The 14,879-nt window shown below is 39.0% G+C and overlaps 3 protein-coding genes across 8 annotated transcripts; 1 reads left to right on the forward strand and 2 right to left on the reverse strand.

Annotated features, from left to right (window-relative positions):
- Positions 1-127: 127 nt before the first annotated feature.
- LOC109153019 (mitogen-activated protein kinase kinase kinase YODA-like) lies at positions 128-7,487 on the forward strand. 3 transcript variants are annotated; one of them, XM_019300738.1, is made up of 13 exons: positions 128-303; positions 1,381-1,486; positions 1,589-2,171; positions 2,272-3,012; positions 3,305-3,392; positions 3,608-3,670; positions 4,153-4,313; positions 4,422-4,497; positions 4,998-5,057; positions 5,141-5,248; positions 5,411-5,638; positions 6,175-6,266; positions 6,403-7,487. In XM_019300738.1, the coding sequence occupies exons 3-13, from the start codon at positions 1,603-1,605 to the stop codon at positions 6,857-6,859; spliced, it is 2,643 nt and encodes an 880-aa protein (XP_019156283.1). In that variant the 5' UTR covers positions 128-303; positions 1,381-1,486; positions 1,589-1,602; the 3' UTR covers positions 6,860-7,487. The 3 variants fall into 3 exon arrangements, with proteins under 3 accessions (XP_019156283.1, XP_019156282.1, XP_019156284.1); XM_019300737.1 differs by having other exon boundaries at positions 1,381-2,171; XM_019300739.1 differs by having other exon boundaries at positions 155-303; positions 1,389-2,171.
- Positions 7,360-12,033, reverse strand: LOC109153021 (UDP-N-acetylmuramoyl-L-alanyl-D-glutamate--2,6-diaminopimelate ligase). 2 transcript variants are annotated; one of them, XR_002049456.1, is made up of 6 exons: positions 9,976-12,033; positions 9,519-9,635; positions 9,046-9,221; positions 8,720-8,865; positions 8,216-8,411; positions 7,360-7,828 (listed from the first exon to the last, which is right to left on the reverse strand). XR_002049456.1 is itself a non-coding variant. In XM_019300740.1 (5 exons), exons 1-5 carry the CDS (start codon positions 11,855-11,857, stop codon positions 8,393-8,395), a joined length of 2,340 nt encoding a protein of 779 aa, XP_019156285.1. In that variant the 5' UTR covers positions 11,858-12,033; the 3' UTR covers positions 8,112-8,392. The 2 variants fall into 2 exon arrangements, 1 of the variants encoding a protein (XP_019156285.1); XM_019300740.1 differs by lacking the exon at positions 7,360-7,828 and having other exon boundaries at positions 8,112-8,411.
- Positions 12,034-12,157: 124 nt separating this feature from the next.
- Positions 12,158-14,803, reverse strand: LOC109153022. 3 transcript variants are annotated; one of them, XM_019300742.1, is made up of 3 exons: positions 14,791-14,803; positions 12,973-14,717; positions 12,158-12,666 (listed from the first exon to the last, which is right to left on the reverse strand). In XM_019300742.1, exons 2-3 carry the CDS (start codon positions 14,677-14,679, stop codon positions 12,346-12,348), a joined length of 2,028 nt encoding a protein of 675 aa, XP_019156287.1. In that variant the 5' UTR covers positions 14,680-14,717; positions 14,791-14,803; the 3' UTR covers positions 12,158-12,345. The 3 variants fall into 3 exon arrangements, with proteins under 3 accessions (XP_019156287.1, XP_019156288.1, XP_019156286.1); XM_019300743.1 differs by lacking the exon at positions 14,791-14,803 and having other exon boundaries at positions 12,973-13,404; positions 13,453-14,769; XM_019300741.1 differs by lacking the exon at positions 14,791-14,803 and having other exon boundaries at positions 12,973-14,769.
- Between the last annotated feature and the right edge of the window lie 76 nt (positions 14,804-14,879).

Consider the following 14,879-nt stretch of genomic DNA (forward strand, 5'->3'; position numbering starts at 1 on the left):
ATTAAGATTACAATACAGAATTTATTCAATGTATTTTCTCAGATAAATAGAGAAAGTGAACCCTAATTCAAAATTTTAAAAAAATTGTACATGAATTGTGATTAGCAAACCTGAGGGAGGTCCCATGCACACTTTCATCAATTTCTCTCTCTAGAAAACGAATATCTACACGCGCTTATCCCCTTCTTATTCTTCTTCCCTTTCTATCTTCATTTTAACTTCCATCTTCTCAGTAACTGAAGCTGTAGTGGAGCACATTCGTTCATTTCGGTTGTGTCAGCTCCGGTTATCTGCTAATCCCTGGTGAGTAATTATTAGGGCTTTGCCTTTCACCATAATTCACCCCAGATTTCACTTCAACTCACCAATTCCTGTAATACATACACTTTAGTATAGCTATATCTGCAATCACTGCAGGGTTATGCTTCATTTCAGCTTAAATTATGCTCCTTTATGGTTCAAACTGCTCTTTGATTTCTATCATACCATCAATTCATTGAAATCATTAATTATCTTAACTTATAAGACCATGCTTAGCATCTGATTTTCATAATAACAAGTCTTAGGGAGTACTAATTTAACTTTGCTTATGACTTGCAAGGAAAAAAACTTGTATATACTTGCATATCTGCGTATTTGCCACTTTTAGCTTTCGTTTGGAGGATTTTTTTATTTATTTTATTTTTAAATATTATACTATTGTAGATCTGTTTACAAAGGCACTCTTTGATTCTTGAGTTTTTGGGTATCACAGCAGAGAGTACCTGGGCAGTTTGTGCTGTTATTATGTTGCTTCCTTTTTCTTTACTATGCATGATTGTGCTGTACATACTCCGATTCTAATAAGATAGGAGTAATTATTAAATAAAGAAATTATTTAGTAATTAGGTTGCAACATATTTACTTCAATAGAAATTTGCACAATTCAGCGAGGGGATTAGTCACTGTGCCCGACGGTGGAACTGGGTATACCCAAAAAAAAAAAAGCTAATTAACTTCAAAGTCTTTCATTCACTTAAAATGTAAATGGATAATCTTTATGTTTTGCTTCCGCTTTGCAAATTCTGTTTGGGCTTCATTTAGAAAAGTTAGTAGTTGTGGTGGAGTGTGATTCTCATCTGCAGAACATGTTAGTTCAGTGCTGTACTTTGCTTTGATGCTTGAGCTCATCCATTAGTTTGGGTTGTTTGGTTAAAGAGAGAATCTGTCTTCGAGCCTTAGAGGCTAGACCTTTGAGATGCCAGCATCTGTTCCTCTATACTCTGGCGATATGGTTCTTGCAAACATTTGTGTTCAATTTCTGGATCAATGAAAGATAATTAGAGAATGTATCTACTCATTTTTTGGGCCAATAAAGGCTAATTAGAGAATGTATTGCAGGGCTGCAGGTATACAGAGCTTTTTGCACTGCAGATCAGTTGCTGCCAACATGCTTAGCTGGATAATTTTGTGCCACTCTAATGAGTAAACTATGTAAAGCTTGTTGGTACTGATCTCATTATATTAGCTCCAAGAAGTTTGTATCTATCGGCAGAGATTAAGCCGTAATATTTCACAATAAAGATTGACTTTTGTCAGTTCCATTTAGATTTTCTCATAACCATGCGATCCTGGTGGGGATGGTCTTCATCAAAAGAAGAGAAGAAGAAAACTACGGAAAGTTTCATCGATACAATAAATAGGAAATTCAAGATTGGCTTTTTAGAAAAATCCAGTGGTAAGTCACGATCATCTCAAAGATGTCGTAGCGACAATATTTCAGAGAAGGGCTCTCGAACAAGAGTGCATTCTAGGTCACCATCCCCATCCACGTCAATACCAGTATCACGTTGTCAGAGCTTTGTAGACAGGCCGGTCAGGCCCTGTGCTCAACCACTTCCACTTCCTGTGGTTCACCTTTCTAATATCCAACATGGTGAACCTGAAAGTAATGTATCAGCAAAATCAGCAACTGAGTATGCCTTCAAACCATTGTTGACCTTACCTCTTCCTGAGCCAAGACTTGAGCTACATGGACAAGATGCTATGGATATTGATAGGGACTTGCCAACTGCTACTGCTTCCTGTGACAGTTCCAGTGATATTGATGATCCTACTGATTCACATCTTTTGAGCCCTCAAGCTTCTGATTATGAAAATGGGGGTAGAACTTCCATAAATAGTCCTTCCAGGTATGTTTATTCATATTCTTTAAGTGGTTAGTCACTTACAAAGAAATGTGGAGTATGCCTTGTTGATTAAATCCTGATAAAAATATTATCAATCCTGTAGTGCGAAGCAGAAGGTTCAAACCTCTATTTCATTCAACACAAATCCAATAGAAACTTCAAAGTCAGCTAATATTTTGTCAAACAATCAGGCCGTTTCTCCACCCTCCAGGCGGAGGCCTTTAAGATCTCACGTACCAGATTTACAGATTCCTCGTCATGGTGCTTTCTACAGTGCTCCTGATAGCTCAATGTCAAGTCCTTCAAGAAGTCCAATGAGGGTATTTGGGCATGATGTCAAGAACTCAGGTTTTTGGCCCGGGAAACCATATGGGGATATAACTTTTCTAGGATCTGGACAATGTTCGAGTCCAGGATCAGGTCAGAATTCAGGGCACAATTCTGTTGGAGGTGATATTGGGCAGGTCTTCTGGCCACACAGCAGGTGTAGTCCAGAATGTTCTCCCGTGCCTAGCCCCAGAATGGCGAGCCCTGGCCCTAGCTCCAGAATACATAGTGGTGCAGTCACTCCTCTGCATCCTCGAGTTGGAGAGGCATCTGGAGAGTCTTCCACAACATGGATTGATGATGGAAAGCAGCCAAGTCATCTGCTGCCTCTTCCTCCACCTCCAATAACAGTTTCTAGTCCTTCTCATTTTTCTCCATCATATTCAGCAGGAGCATCTCCTGTCATTCCACGAAGTCCAGGTAGGACAGAAAACCCTCCCAGCCCTGGTTCACGCTGGAAGAAGGGACGCCTGCTTGGCAGAGGAACATTTGGACATGTGTATCTTGGTTTTAACAGGTAAAGTGACAGAATTCATGATTGCTCATTATAATTTATTGAGTTAATGTTTCCATTTTTTTACTTTGAAAGTTTAGTTTTTCAAATAAGCTTACTATTTTTTCAATTAAGATGCATGGAGTGTTTACTTGAAAGCAGCAATGATACCTTATTTTCCTTAATCTAGAAAATGTCTGATCTGCATATTTTCCTCCATCCTTGGAAAGAGGACAGATGAAATTCTGTTGATGTAATGTCTTTCGTTTTGTATAATTGTTGTTTATCTGAATTTTTAAATTGACGCTTGTTACAGTGAAAGTGGTGAGATGTGTGCGATGAAAGAGGTAACATTATTTTCAGATGATGCTAAGTCAAGAGAAAGTGCTCAGCAGCTTGGACAAGTGAGTTATAACGAACAACCTACAATTGCAGATTAATTTTTGGAGGAAAATTATGTTTTATAAACAATTTCATAAGAGAAACCCATTGTGTATATACTTTTCTTAAGTAGAACAATGATAATGAGTGTCAAAATGAAAAAGGGGAAAGTAGTGATACTCTGATATTTGAGTTCACAATTTACCTTTACAAGAAATAACTCCATTACTCTTGGCAGGAAATTGCTGTACTAAGTCGCTTACGGCATCCAAATATTGTGCGGTATTATGGATCTGAAATGGTAAGATTCTTGTACTCCATTTTCAGGTCTTATTTTCATGGTTGATCTTTTAGAATTCCATACAGAAGTTATGGCATCCGTAAAAATTGATGGCCTGTTCAGCAATGAAAAATTCTCTAGTTTCCAGAAACTGAAATAACTCTTTTTTGAATGGGAAAACAGTGTCACCCTCCACTTACTATGACCATTGCTACTGTCATCCACCATCTCCATCTTTCACACTGACACCAACTGCTACCACTCACCTCCTGCTGTCAACTACTAGGGGTCAAATGGACATGTTCAGGCAACACAAAATTCAAGTTGATGTATTGAAGTCAAAACCTGTCCTGAAATTAATCTGACCTGAAATTAAGGGGAATTGAATCAGATGCGTTCGTGAAACTTGAATGCATGGCACATACAAATAATTAATATCAAGATAACAAGGGGCATTATTAGATTATTGTCAACTTCTCTTTGTGATTCACTTTCTTTTACAGGTTGATGACAAACTCTATATATACCTTGAGTATGTATCTGGTGGTTCTATCTATAAAATTCTTCAAGAATATGGCCATTTGGGTGAAGTAGCTATTCGGAGTTACACTCAGCAGATTCTATCCGGGCTTGCTTATTTGCATGGTAAAAGTACAGTGCATAGGTAGGTTTATTTCTGAAGGATTGTGCCATGAATTCTGTGAATACTTTTGTATTCACTTCTTATTTCTATTTATTGAGCTTAGCTAATGTGTAATTTTATTTTGTTTAGAGATATTAAAGGGGCAAACATATTGGTTGACCCTAATGGCCGCGTAAAACTGGCAGATTTTGGGATGGCAAAACATGTAAGACTTTTCTTAGCAACTATACCACTAGAATTCAAACACAATGTTATACATGATTGAGATTGAAGGGATGAACACCAGAGGATATGGGTTGAGGTGCCTTATGATCGCATTATCAAGAATTTTAGGTATATAAAATGCCAAATCTATTAGATCATGGTAGGTTATATCTAATAACCTCTTAACCTCACTCTTCTGCATAATGCTGTTAGTTATAATTTGCAGAGCATTCATTTACCCATAGTTTGTGCTATGGCAACAATCCTGTGTTTGGATGTAGCCATCCATATACATGCCTTGGAAAATTTAACAATGAAAATAAAATGAAAGAGAACACAAAGGAAGTAGTAAAACTCAGGCCTATGAAGTTTCTATTTGCATACAAAAAAAGAAGAAGATATGGTTAATAAAATGGTAATCAGTGTGTAGTACTTCCTTAAGTATGCTATAATTCTTGAATTTGTATTTTTATGACCTGCTTCATTTGTTAAATTTTGCAGATAACTGGGCAGTCATGCCCATTGTCATTCAAGGGAAGTCCTTATTGGATGGCACCAGAGGTTAGCATTATTCTAAATTGTGCTCTGACCTTAATGATACTAAGCTATGCTGCCACAATTTGTTTTATGTGGTTACTTTGCAGGTTATAAAAAATGCTAATGGTTGCAATCGTGCGGTTGACATATGGAGCCTTGGATGCACAGTGTTGGAAATGGCTACCACAAAACCACCCTGGAGTGAATATGAAGGGGTTAGGACCAAAGATTATGTTACTTTTCTTTTTTATTTTATTTTTATAAGAACAAAAGATTGTATTGTACTTGATTTACTGTAGAGTGCATGTGGATTTGCCTGCTATATGATTTTTTGTTGCTTAGGTTTTATTCCTCCCTTTCATATTATTTTTCAATAGGTTGCTGCTATGTTTAAGATTGGAAACAGCAAAGAACTTCCTGCAATCCCTGACCATCTCTCAGATGAGGGCAAGCATTTTGTGAGGCAATGTTTGCAACGAAATCCACATCACCGTCCCACAGCTGCTCAGCTCTTGGACCACCCTTTTGTCAGAAATGTTGCTCCAATAGAAAGACCCATTCTAAGTCCTGGAGCTGGGGAATCAGTTTCTCCAGTTTCGCAGCCTGTGAGATCAATTACTTTCGTGCTTTTCATTCTCTGTCAATGTTAACTTTCTTGTGCAACTATTATGTCACATATCCTTTACTCTGTTCTATTTACCTGTATTTGGAATTTGCGTTACACATATGAGCATGTACATAATGATTAAAAATAAAGATGGCAAGTAAATTTCTTTTAAGCCTGGATAAATAACTAATGAAAGTTTCATGTAATTGACAATTGACTATTTACTCTTAAGGAACATTTAAATATCTCTTTATAGAATATGGAATTTGTTGGTACTATACCCTTTTCTTGTTTGAACAAGTGCTTTTCCACTCAAGCAAGTGTAAACTATGAATTGTTGTCTTTAGTGAACTTTCATTTTTCCAATTTGCTTACTGGCATACTGATTTCATGTTATTGTGGCAATATCCTAAATTTATTGCTCCTTGATATATTCCTTCTTCTCACAGTTGAAATATGATACTTACTCCTAATTGTCTGGGGGATTTGAGATTATCTTTTTGGTTAATTTGGTGAAGCACATTCCTTTTCTAGGGTATTGGGCATTCCAGAAGTCCTCCATGCTTGGAGACAGAAGGAGCAGCTGGTCTTCAATCTAGAAATCTAAAATCTGTTGCTGGAATAAGGTCTCTCTCTCTCTCTCTCTCTCTCTCTCTCTCTATGTTTGCAGTCTACAAGGATAATAAAATAATACTTTGGAGTTTTCATTCTTGAAGTATGGCCTGGAATGCACTCTCAATCTTACTCAAATTTGTTTTTCAGTGACCCTCTTATGCAAAGGAATATATCATGCCCAGTTTCTCCAGTTGGGAGCCCGCTTTTGCATTCAAGATCACCTCAACATATGAGTCCAATACTGTCTCCTTCTCCCATTTCAAGCCCCCGGGCCACATCTGGCACATCCACCCCTCTGACGAGTGGCAGTGGTGTCATTCCAATGTTTACTCCCAAGTCACCAACAAATCCAAGGTCCCAAAGCGGGTTTTACCCCAATGGAAATGCATGTCAAGATCTTAAACCTGACATATTTAGAGGGATTCCTCAAACTCATTTGTTTGGAGAAACAGTTGCAGCATCTGCCCAAGGGGGCTCATATGATGGACAATCACTATTAGCTGATAGGGTGGCTCAACAGCTGCTGAGAGGTCATGTGAAATTGAGCCCATTGTTAGACCCAAATTCATGCTCTCCAGTTCTTGGTCACAACAACGGGGTATAACTTGATATGCATGCAATCTTCTTCAACGGATGACTTGTGACGTTGTACAGTCGCTGCTAACAGGAAAGGAGTAGAAGTAATAGGGTGGCCCTAGAAATAATAACTTCCTTAGGAGGGAGGGGAATGAAAAAATCCAACAAGGGTCAATACCGAGCAGCAGCCACCATCTCAAAATTTTCAAGTTTCAGTTCCTAAACTGGGGCTGGGGTTGCCTACAAACAAAATGCCTCAATTTTTAGTTACGACTTTGATATTGATAGTTGAAAGAAACCACCCCCACCTGTGGTACAATTCTTTGACACGCCTGCCTGCTTTAATGGAATGAAGGAAGGTCTAGTTCAGCAGTATTACATTTACATATGTTGGGAGGCTGCCTAGTTAGTGTAAATTTTAGGAGGGTTCCATTATTGTTGAGAAGAGAATTAATTACCTCAGGCTCAGGGTCAGGAATAGGATGTGTAAGCTAAGCATTTAGCTAGCTAGGTTCAGTCATATATATATTCTTTTTAGGTGGGGTGTGTATGTGGATTGGAATGATGGGAGAAGCCCTATAATACTTACTGCTCACTGCTAGTTGTACAGGTTGGATACTTATTATAGTGTAAGTTTGTAGGAATATGCAAATTTTTGGTGCGTACAGTAACAGGCTTGCTTGCACTTGTAAGTTGGTCACCCACAGTTTATTATTAGCTGCTTTAGAACATATATTTTACGCATAGATAGAATTGCATGCTTAGTAAGTAAGTGCGTGCGTGCATGCGTGCGTATTTAGCCTCCGTACTTGTGATTTTACCAAATGCCACTTTGTGTTCTATATTTATAAAAAAAAATATAAATAAAATTATTGCTACCATTTTTTTTTCACATTAGGATGAGTATCATAACGGCAGAGACTTTTGCCTTCAAAAGAACTTCCATTTCTTCAATTTGGGAAACTGCTCTAGGAATACGACATCCTTAAATCTGCAACTGCAAGCAAGAATAGAACATAAAATGAAAATAAATAAATAAAGGATGAGTTTTAGAGATTGTTTTCATATAAATACTATAAATTTCAAAAGTTTGTAATATTTATGAATGACCCTACTTTTTTACTTGATTTCTTAACCATCAGATCTTGCAGAAAGATGGTTTTTGAATTTGTCCACAGATTCTCACTTGGAGAGTGGTTCTCATTTGAACTAGATTCTATATATATATATATATATATATATATATATATATATATATATATGTCTAGAATTATGATGCATAAACCTAAATAACAACATTTGCAGCATGACAAGCCTCTTTTTAAAACGTACTCCGTACTGTGGAAATAAGTTCAAACCATGTAAAATGAATACAACCACTTACTCAAGTAAATCCCCTTCTTTCCATAATTTACAGATCCCGCCCGGCCGATAAGAGAAAAGAGCAAGCAGCTACAATTGAATTACATCTGCCGCACCATCTCCTCTCATAGTAGAGCTTGCTTTCACTCTCCCGCTATTGTCAAAATATTAGCCCACAACTTTCCCCTGCCTCCTCATATTAATGGCTCTCAGGCAGCCTGTATGACAACAAAGCCAATGATTGATTAGTTATAATTAACAGTAAGTAGCATTTTCCTTTTACCAAGAAATTTGATGTCTATACATCTATCTAGTTGTTCTTTTTAAATATGCAAGCATATATGTACGTATGTATGTAAAATTAGTTTAAGAAAGAAATAAGGAAATGATAAATAACAGACTACCTCCTAGTATGGACAGGAATTGTCAGTTTAAAAATATACCATAAAGACGAAATATTATGCTCCAAAAGTTTATTATATAAAGATTATTAGATGTACAACAGATAGATGATAAAAAGATATACCGCCATGGGAATTCACTTGTGTCAATCCCAGCTTGGTGAAGCTCATCAACATACTGTAAGGCTTCCCTACATTCTTCCCGATCATCAAAAAATTCCTCCTTCTCACCCTCTATTTGGTATGTTTCATGGCCTTTACCAGCAACTACCTGCAGCAATGAACAAGAGACGACAACCACAACTTTAAGGCAACAGAGAGAAATTAACTAAGCAGGGATTAGAAATTTCCTACTCTCAAGTATGACGACTTCGTATCTATATCAACAGTCAGTATCATCTATTACTGTACTAATAAAAAGAGAAACCAACAAGGGCACAAAGAAACTTACAACCATATCACCTTCCTCGCCCATTGCAACTGCACAGCGTACAGCTACCCGTCTAATGTCATGAAGGAAGAGTCTATGGCCATTAGAGAGAGGTGGGTAATAATCATTCTCTCCATGTTTTAAGTAATCCTGCATAGTCCATCCTACACCAGCTAACATGTCATCCAAGATGTCAACTGGCGAATATGTGAAATGAGCCAGTATAAGTACAGTGCATTTGGAAATTCAGATTCAGATAAAGTAAGTATGCAATAGGATGTTTATCGGCAACATCAAATTAGAAGGAAAAAAAAAAGTGAGCAGAATTAGCAAATATAGAGCAAGTCCAATGTTTAATTTAAATGGTGCATAGTTTTAATGATGAGAAAAACCAGCAGAAAAGGTCAAGGTTAGTCGCCCAAATAAAATGGCTCAAGTACTACACTAGTTCTGATATGGTATCAAGCATGTTATCTTCATTCAATAATACTTACGTGGATCTTCATTCTTCGGATTGTCAGATGTAAGAATAGTTACATCACTCTTCTCCGTAGCAATTTTTGTCATTATGGGCCTCTTCCCCCTATCACTCTCACCAGCACATCCAAACACTTCAACCAATAAACCAAGTTTCTTCTTTGTCAGCAAAAGAATTTGACAGTAATTCATATGGATAATGAAGACAAAATAATTATCACATAAAATTTACCAAGTAGAATAACAAAGAAAAATAATTAGTTCCCAGGTGAAGTTAAGGAATAGTTGTCAGGGTCATATTCAATCTCTTTAACCTAAGAGGGTGGAACTTACTGATGACTAATCTGAACACAAGTTCAAGTACCTATTAGTACGACAGGCACTTTTAGAAAGTCATGGACTCAATACATAACAATTAAGCAACAAAAAGAAGAAAAAGAAAAAGGAAGGCAGTTAGGTGTACACAACACATACCAGTGATAATCCTCCGTGGATGGAGCTCTCTAACATAATCAAGAAGTTTAGATAATGCATCGGGTGTATGAGCATAGTCCACAATCACTCCAAAAGCTTGTTCCTCATCTATCAGTTCACACCTACCAGGCACTGCATCAACCTCTTCAATACCTTTAACAATGTCCTCCAAAGGTGCCCCAACTGCAATACCAACAGCTACAGCTGCAAGTATGTTATAGATGTTATGGCGCCCAAGCAGTCCTGATGAAATCTCCAATATACCACGAGGAGTATTCACCAAGACTGTTGTCTCAAAGAGAGACAATTCAAAATTTAAGGGATGAACATCAGCCTTCTTATTCTCCATTGCAAAGGTCACAACAGGCACACTCGGGTTGCCTTGTGAGATGAAGAATGCTGCATTTGGGTCATCAATATTCACAATTTTGCGGTGTCGTTCTGGGTCAACCATCCTTGCAAACAATTTGGCCTTTGCATTCCTATACTCCTCCTCAGTCCCATGGAAATCCAGATGGTCTCTAGTAAGGTTTGTGAAAACGGCAATATCAAAGTCAACCTCATCACACCTACCTAATGCCAATCCATGAGAAGAAGCTTCCATAACTAAAGCCTCAGTCCCATTATGCGACATCTTAGCCATTAACTTCTGAACCAAAACAGCATCAGGGGTTGTATTAGGGGACTCCAACGTATTATCTCCATGAATATAGTAAGCCACAGTGCTAAGCATCCCAGTCCTCAGCCCCATTGCTTCATACATTGACTTTATCAAGTATGAGGTGGTAGTCTTTCCATTAGTTCCTGTGATGCCAATCACAGACATACTCTTAGATGGATGCCTATAAAATGAAGCAGCCAACACTGCAAGCACCACATTCGTGTCCTCCACAATGACCAAAGCTTTACACCCCAATGTTTCCTCAATATCAATCTCTTTACTAGCCACTACGGCAACAGCCCCTCTCTTATCAGCCTCAGATAAATATAAATGCCCATCAGTTTTCCTCCCTACACAACACACAAACAAATCCCCGCTCTCAACCAACCTCGAGTCATGCTGAATCCCCCTGATTTCCACTTCCAAGTCCCCATACACTGAAATGGGCACTACTCTACTTTCATCTAAAAGCTCAGCTAAAGTCATCCTAAAACTAGGTTCCAAAATTCTGGGCCGAGTTTTACCAAGCTCATCGAAATCAATGTCAAATGAAGATAAATCATCATCTTTTACCATAATATCATCACTTTCCTCAGTGCTCTCTTCTTCTTCTTCTTCTTCTTCTTCGCTCTCTTCATCTCCTACCGATATCTCAGTAAGCCCCTGAAGCTCACTGATTTCCTCCAAATCAGCCACTTCGTCGGGCTCCAGCTCCTCGACGTCTTCTAATTCGGGTTCCCTCCGGGTCCGGGGGAGCACCTTCTTGGGGTTGGGCTTCAAGAGGCCTTGTTTCACAAACTCCTTTCGTTTCAAAGCAATGGCTTTGTCAATTTCCCCAAAGAAATCATCTCCGGAGCTCTGGTGATCGGCGGCGAGAGAGTCATCGTCTGGCGCGTCCTCAACGTCGGCGATGGCGTTGAGGAAAATGGACTGGTCTTTCTTGGCCTGCTCCTCCTCCCGCTTCCTTGCTCGTGCAGCTTGGCGCTGTATCTGCTGGAACTTGTTGACCCCGTGCATTGAGTCCTCTGGAGCTTCCGGAGGGTCATCGTCTGATGGGGTAGGGTAGTACTTGCCGTCGGGGCCGATGGCGGAGACGGCGGTGGTGAGTGGGAGGTTGAGGCGGAGGAAAGGGAAGGGCCTGAACTGTGGGGACCTGAGAGAAAGAGATTTCGGTGGTGAAACTGAAGGGAAGAGTGATAGAGAGAGAAAGCTGAGAGCCATTTTGATTTTGTCTGAGCACTGAGGGAGCTCAAGTCAAGGTTTTTAGAGTTGCAGAGCTGAGCTGAGGATAGGGGTTTAGTTTAACCGTTTATGGAAATGGACAAACGGCGTCGTATAAGATAGAGGAAACTGGTAACTACAAAGAAGAAAGTGTACAATTTATTTATTTTTTTACCAACCAAGTATACAGTGTTCATGGCCGTGAGCAGTGGTTTATTTTCACCATTTTACCAACCAAGTATACAGTGTTCAACATGCTACATATATATTATATATATACACATACTTATGGCAAACATAAATCACAAAAAGGAGCAATGCAATGACTGAATGGTGTAGTATGTAGCTACTTTTAATTTCATAATAATATTAATAATGAATGAACCGTTTTCCAATCTACCAAACTAACAATATGAACAGAAGACTGTGTTGTGGTCTTAAAGAAGCAGAAGCAGATGGTTTTCTCTTCCACCCATATCCTCCTGCACCTACACTCGAGCAATTGGAGAAAATGGAGGGTTTAGAACAAAACTAGGCTGCTGCACTTTCTTGTTTCCTTCCTCTCTCACTGTTTTGGTTGAATTTCTAACTTCATCCTCACCCAACAATTCACCTGATTCTTCTTGCATTTCTGATCTTCCTTCTTCCTCCTTTTCCATACAACTCAAGGCAGCTGCTTCCATCGCGTGCAAAATAGCAACACTAATGGAGAATGCTTGTAATGCAGATAACTGAGCGTCGAAATCAACACCATATTGCCCACCTTCCATCCTTCTAACGCTCAATGCTGGCATCTTGTCTTTCTTTCCCTGCAGGGAGGCATATTTTGGATCATGTAAAGTTATGAGTGAAAAGAGTGGAAGGAAGAGCACAAGCACAGCTAACAGTTGGACCGATTACAAAAACAAAAACAGATTTTACAGGTTGTGGTATAGATATATTCAATTGTTGTCTTTGGCAGGAAGGACTCAGCTTCGTTCTTTAAAATTATTGCAGACTCAGAAAAATTGTGAACTGAAGTAAACACAATTGTTGTGCTACCAAATAAAATTCTAAAACATATGGTCTAGGATATAATTATTATTTATATATAGACTAGAATATTTATTGAGTACCTGAATAAAGAGTTGTAGCGGTCTTTCATTGTCTATGAGTGGGCAGTCAGCAGCACTCTGTATATTTAGATTGTAAAATACATTTAGGGGACATGCCATGTCCCACCCACCACAATCACAGCCTCCACCAGAACGCCATCTATCTAGCAATGGAGAAGGGCCACGGCTTTCAGTTGTTGGCAAACTATGGTTACCAGAAGGGGTCACTGCAGCCACCCTTGAAGGGTTCACATTACCATCAGCCCCTTCAAAGAAAGGGAAGCCCAACAGAGTCGACTGGTCATTCTTAAACTCACTTTTGAATTCCAAACTCTCTCTCTTTTGAACTACTGGCACTTCTATCACAATGGCTGCAATTTCAAGCTGCTGCTGCTCATGCAATTCAGCTGCAGACACAGGATGGGTACCAGTATGACCCTTGCCATCACCGTTCTTTGATTCATTATTACCCCCTAGAAGATTTTCAGTTGATCCTCCTTTGGGAACAACAGATGATGGGCTTGAACTGCCCCAAGAGGACACACTTTTTCTTGGATTGGCTTTGGCACTATCATACAAAACAAACTCCATCACCATAGAATAATTATTAGAGACTCCTGTGGCATTTTTTACTTTGCTACATAAATAATAGCTGGAGACTTGCATCTGCCCAACTAAAAGAGATGATTCTTTAGTGCCATCATTTGATCCACGTCCACTGCCATGGCTCTTCCTTCTGTTACGGACTGAATAGAATGTATATACCCAATTTGAAGTATTTCCAACTTTCCATGTTTTGGCTAGAAATACATCTTCAGGGAAGTTTACTGAGAACTCAAAAAAAGGCACCCCGTGTTTTCTGTCCAACTGGAGGAAGCCATGCAAATGAGTTGGTAAAAATGATGCAAGTGAATTGTGGCTTCCTTTCCGGGAAGGCAGAGAACCACAATTGAATTGCTGTGTTGTGTTTGAAAAATTGGGTGGCAAATGTTTCCTAGATCCTTTATTACCATTAAGACTTGCTAGCTTACATTCCAAGTCCCCCAAGCCTGATTCAATACATTTATTACTCAGGGGACTTCTTTGAGACTTGGATTTCCTGAACGGATCAAACATCTTTCTCATTGGAGTGAACCTGGACTTTGAACTACTAGCTCTTGAGCAATCACTTTCTGATTGAGCAGGCGAATGAGGCACTCTTCTAAACTTGGCAGATAATGACTTGGGAAAAACAGCAGAAGAATGATCTGTCTCCCTTGGCTTATTACCTTCGTATCTGTTTTTTCTGTTACCCAGTGATGCACCTTTATCTGAGGATGTGTTTTCTTCTACTTGTGAACTGTCCTCCTCTGAACTACACAAAGCATCAACAATGCCAAATGAAGAAGCTGTTATACACCCACTCGAGAATTCAATTTTTCTCCTCTCCTCACCAGCATTATCCGTTTTCTGGAAGCGCCTAAGCTCTTTGGAACTACAATACGCAGAACCTCTCCTTAGAACTTCATTACCTAATTCTGAACGAGACAGAGAATCTTTACAGGATACACTACGGTAGTGATGGAAATTATTCTGAGTGAAATCTTGATTTAGGCAGAGTTTCTGGTTTCCATATTTCTGTTTTCTCTTGGATCTTCTGTCTTCAAGTTTTGGGCAATGCCGTGGAGCTGGAAGAACAGTTGTAGGGCTTCCATCCACTACACAGTACTTGTCAAACTCTAACTCCATGCCTATTCAGTCAGTATTCACAGCAGAAGATGTGCAACCTAGCAAGCAAAAATATCAACACATCATATCATATAATTAATTCACACTGACAAAAACAAACCTAATACATACATTGCAGTTATTAGCACTGATACATTTCAAGATTCAGGCAAGGGAGGGAGGGAGGGGGGATTGAGAGACAAATAGCTTCCAATCTTCAT

This window comes from Ipomoea nil, unplaced genomic scaffold (genome assembly GCF_001879475.1).
Source record: "Ipomoea nil cultivar Tokyo-kokei standard unplaced genomic scaffold, Asagao_1.1 scaffold2480, whole genome shotgun sequence".
NCBI classification, from domain to species: domain Eukaryota; kingdom Viridiplantae; phylum Streptophyta; class Magnoliopsida; order Solanales; family Convolvulaceae; genus Ipomoea; species Ipomoea nil.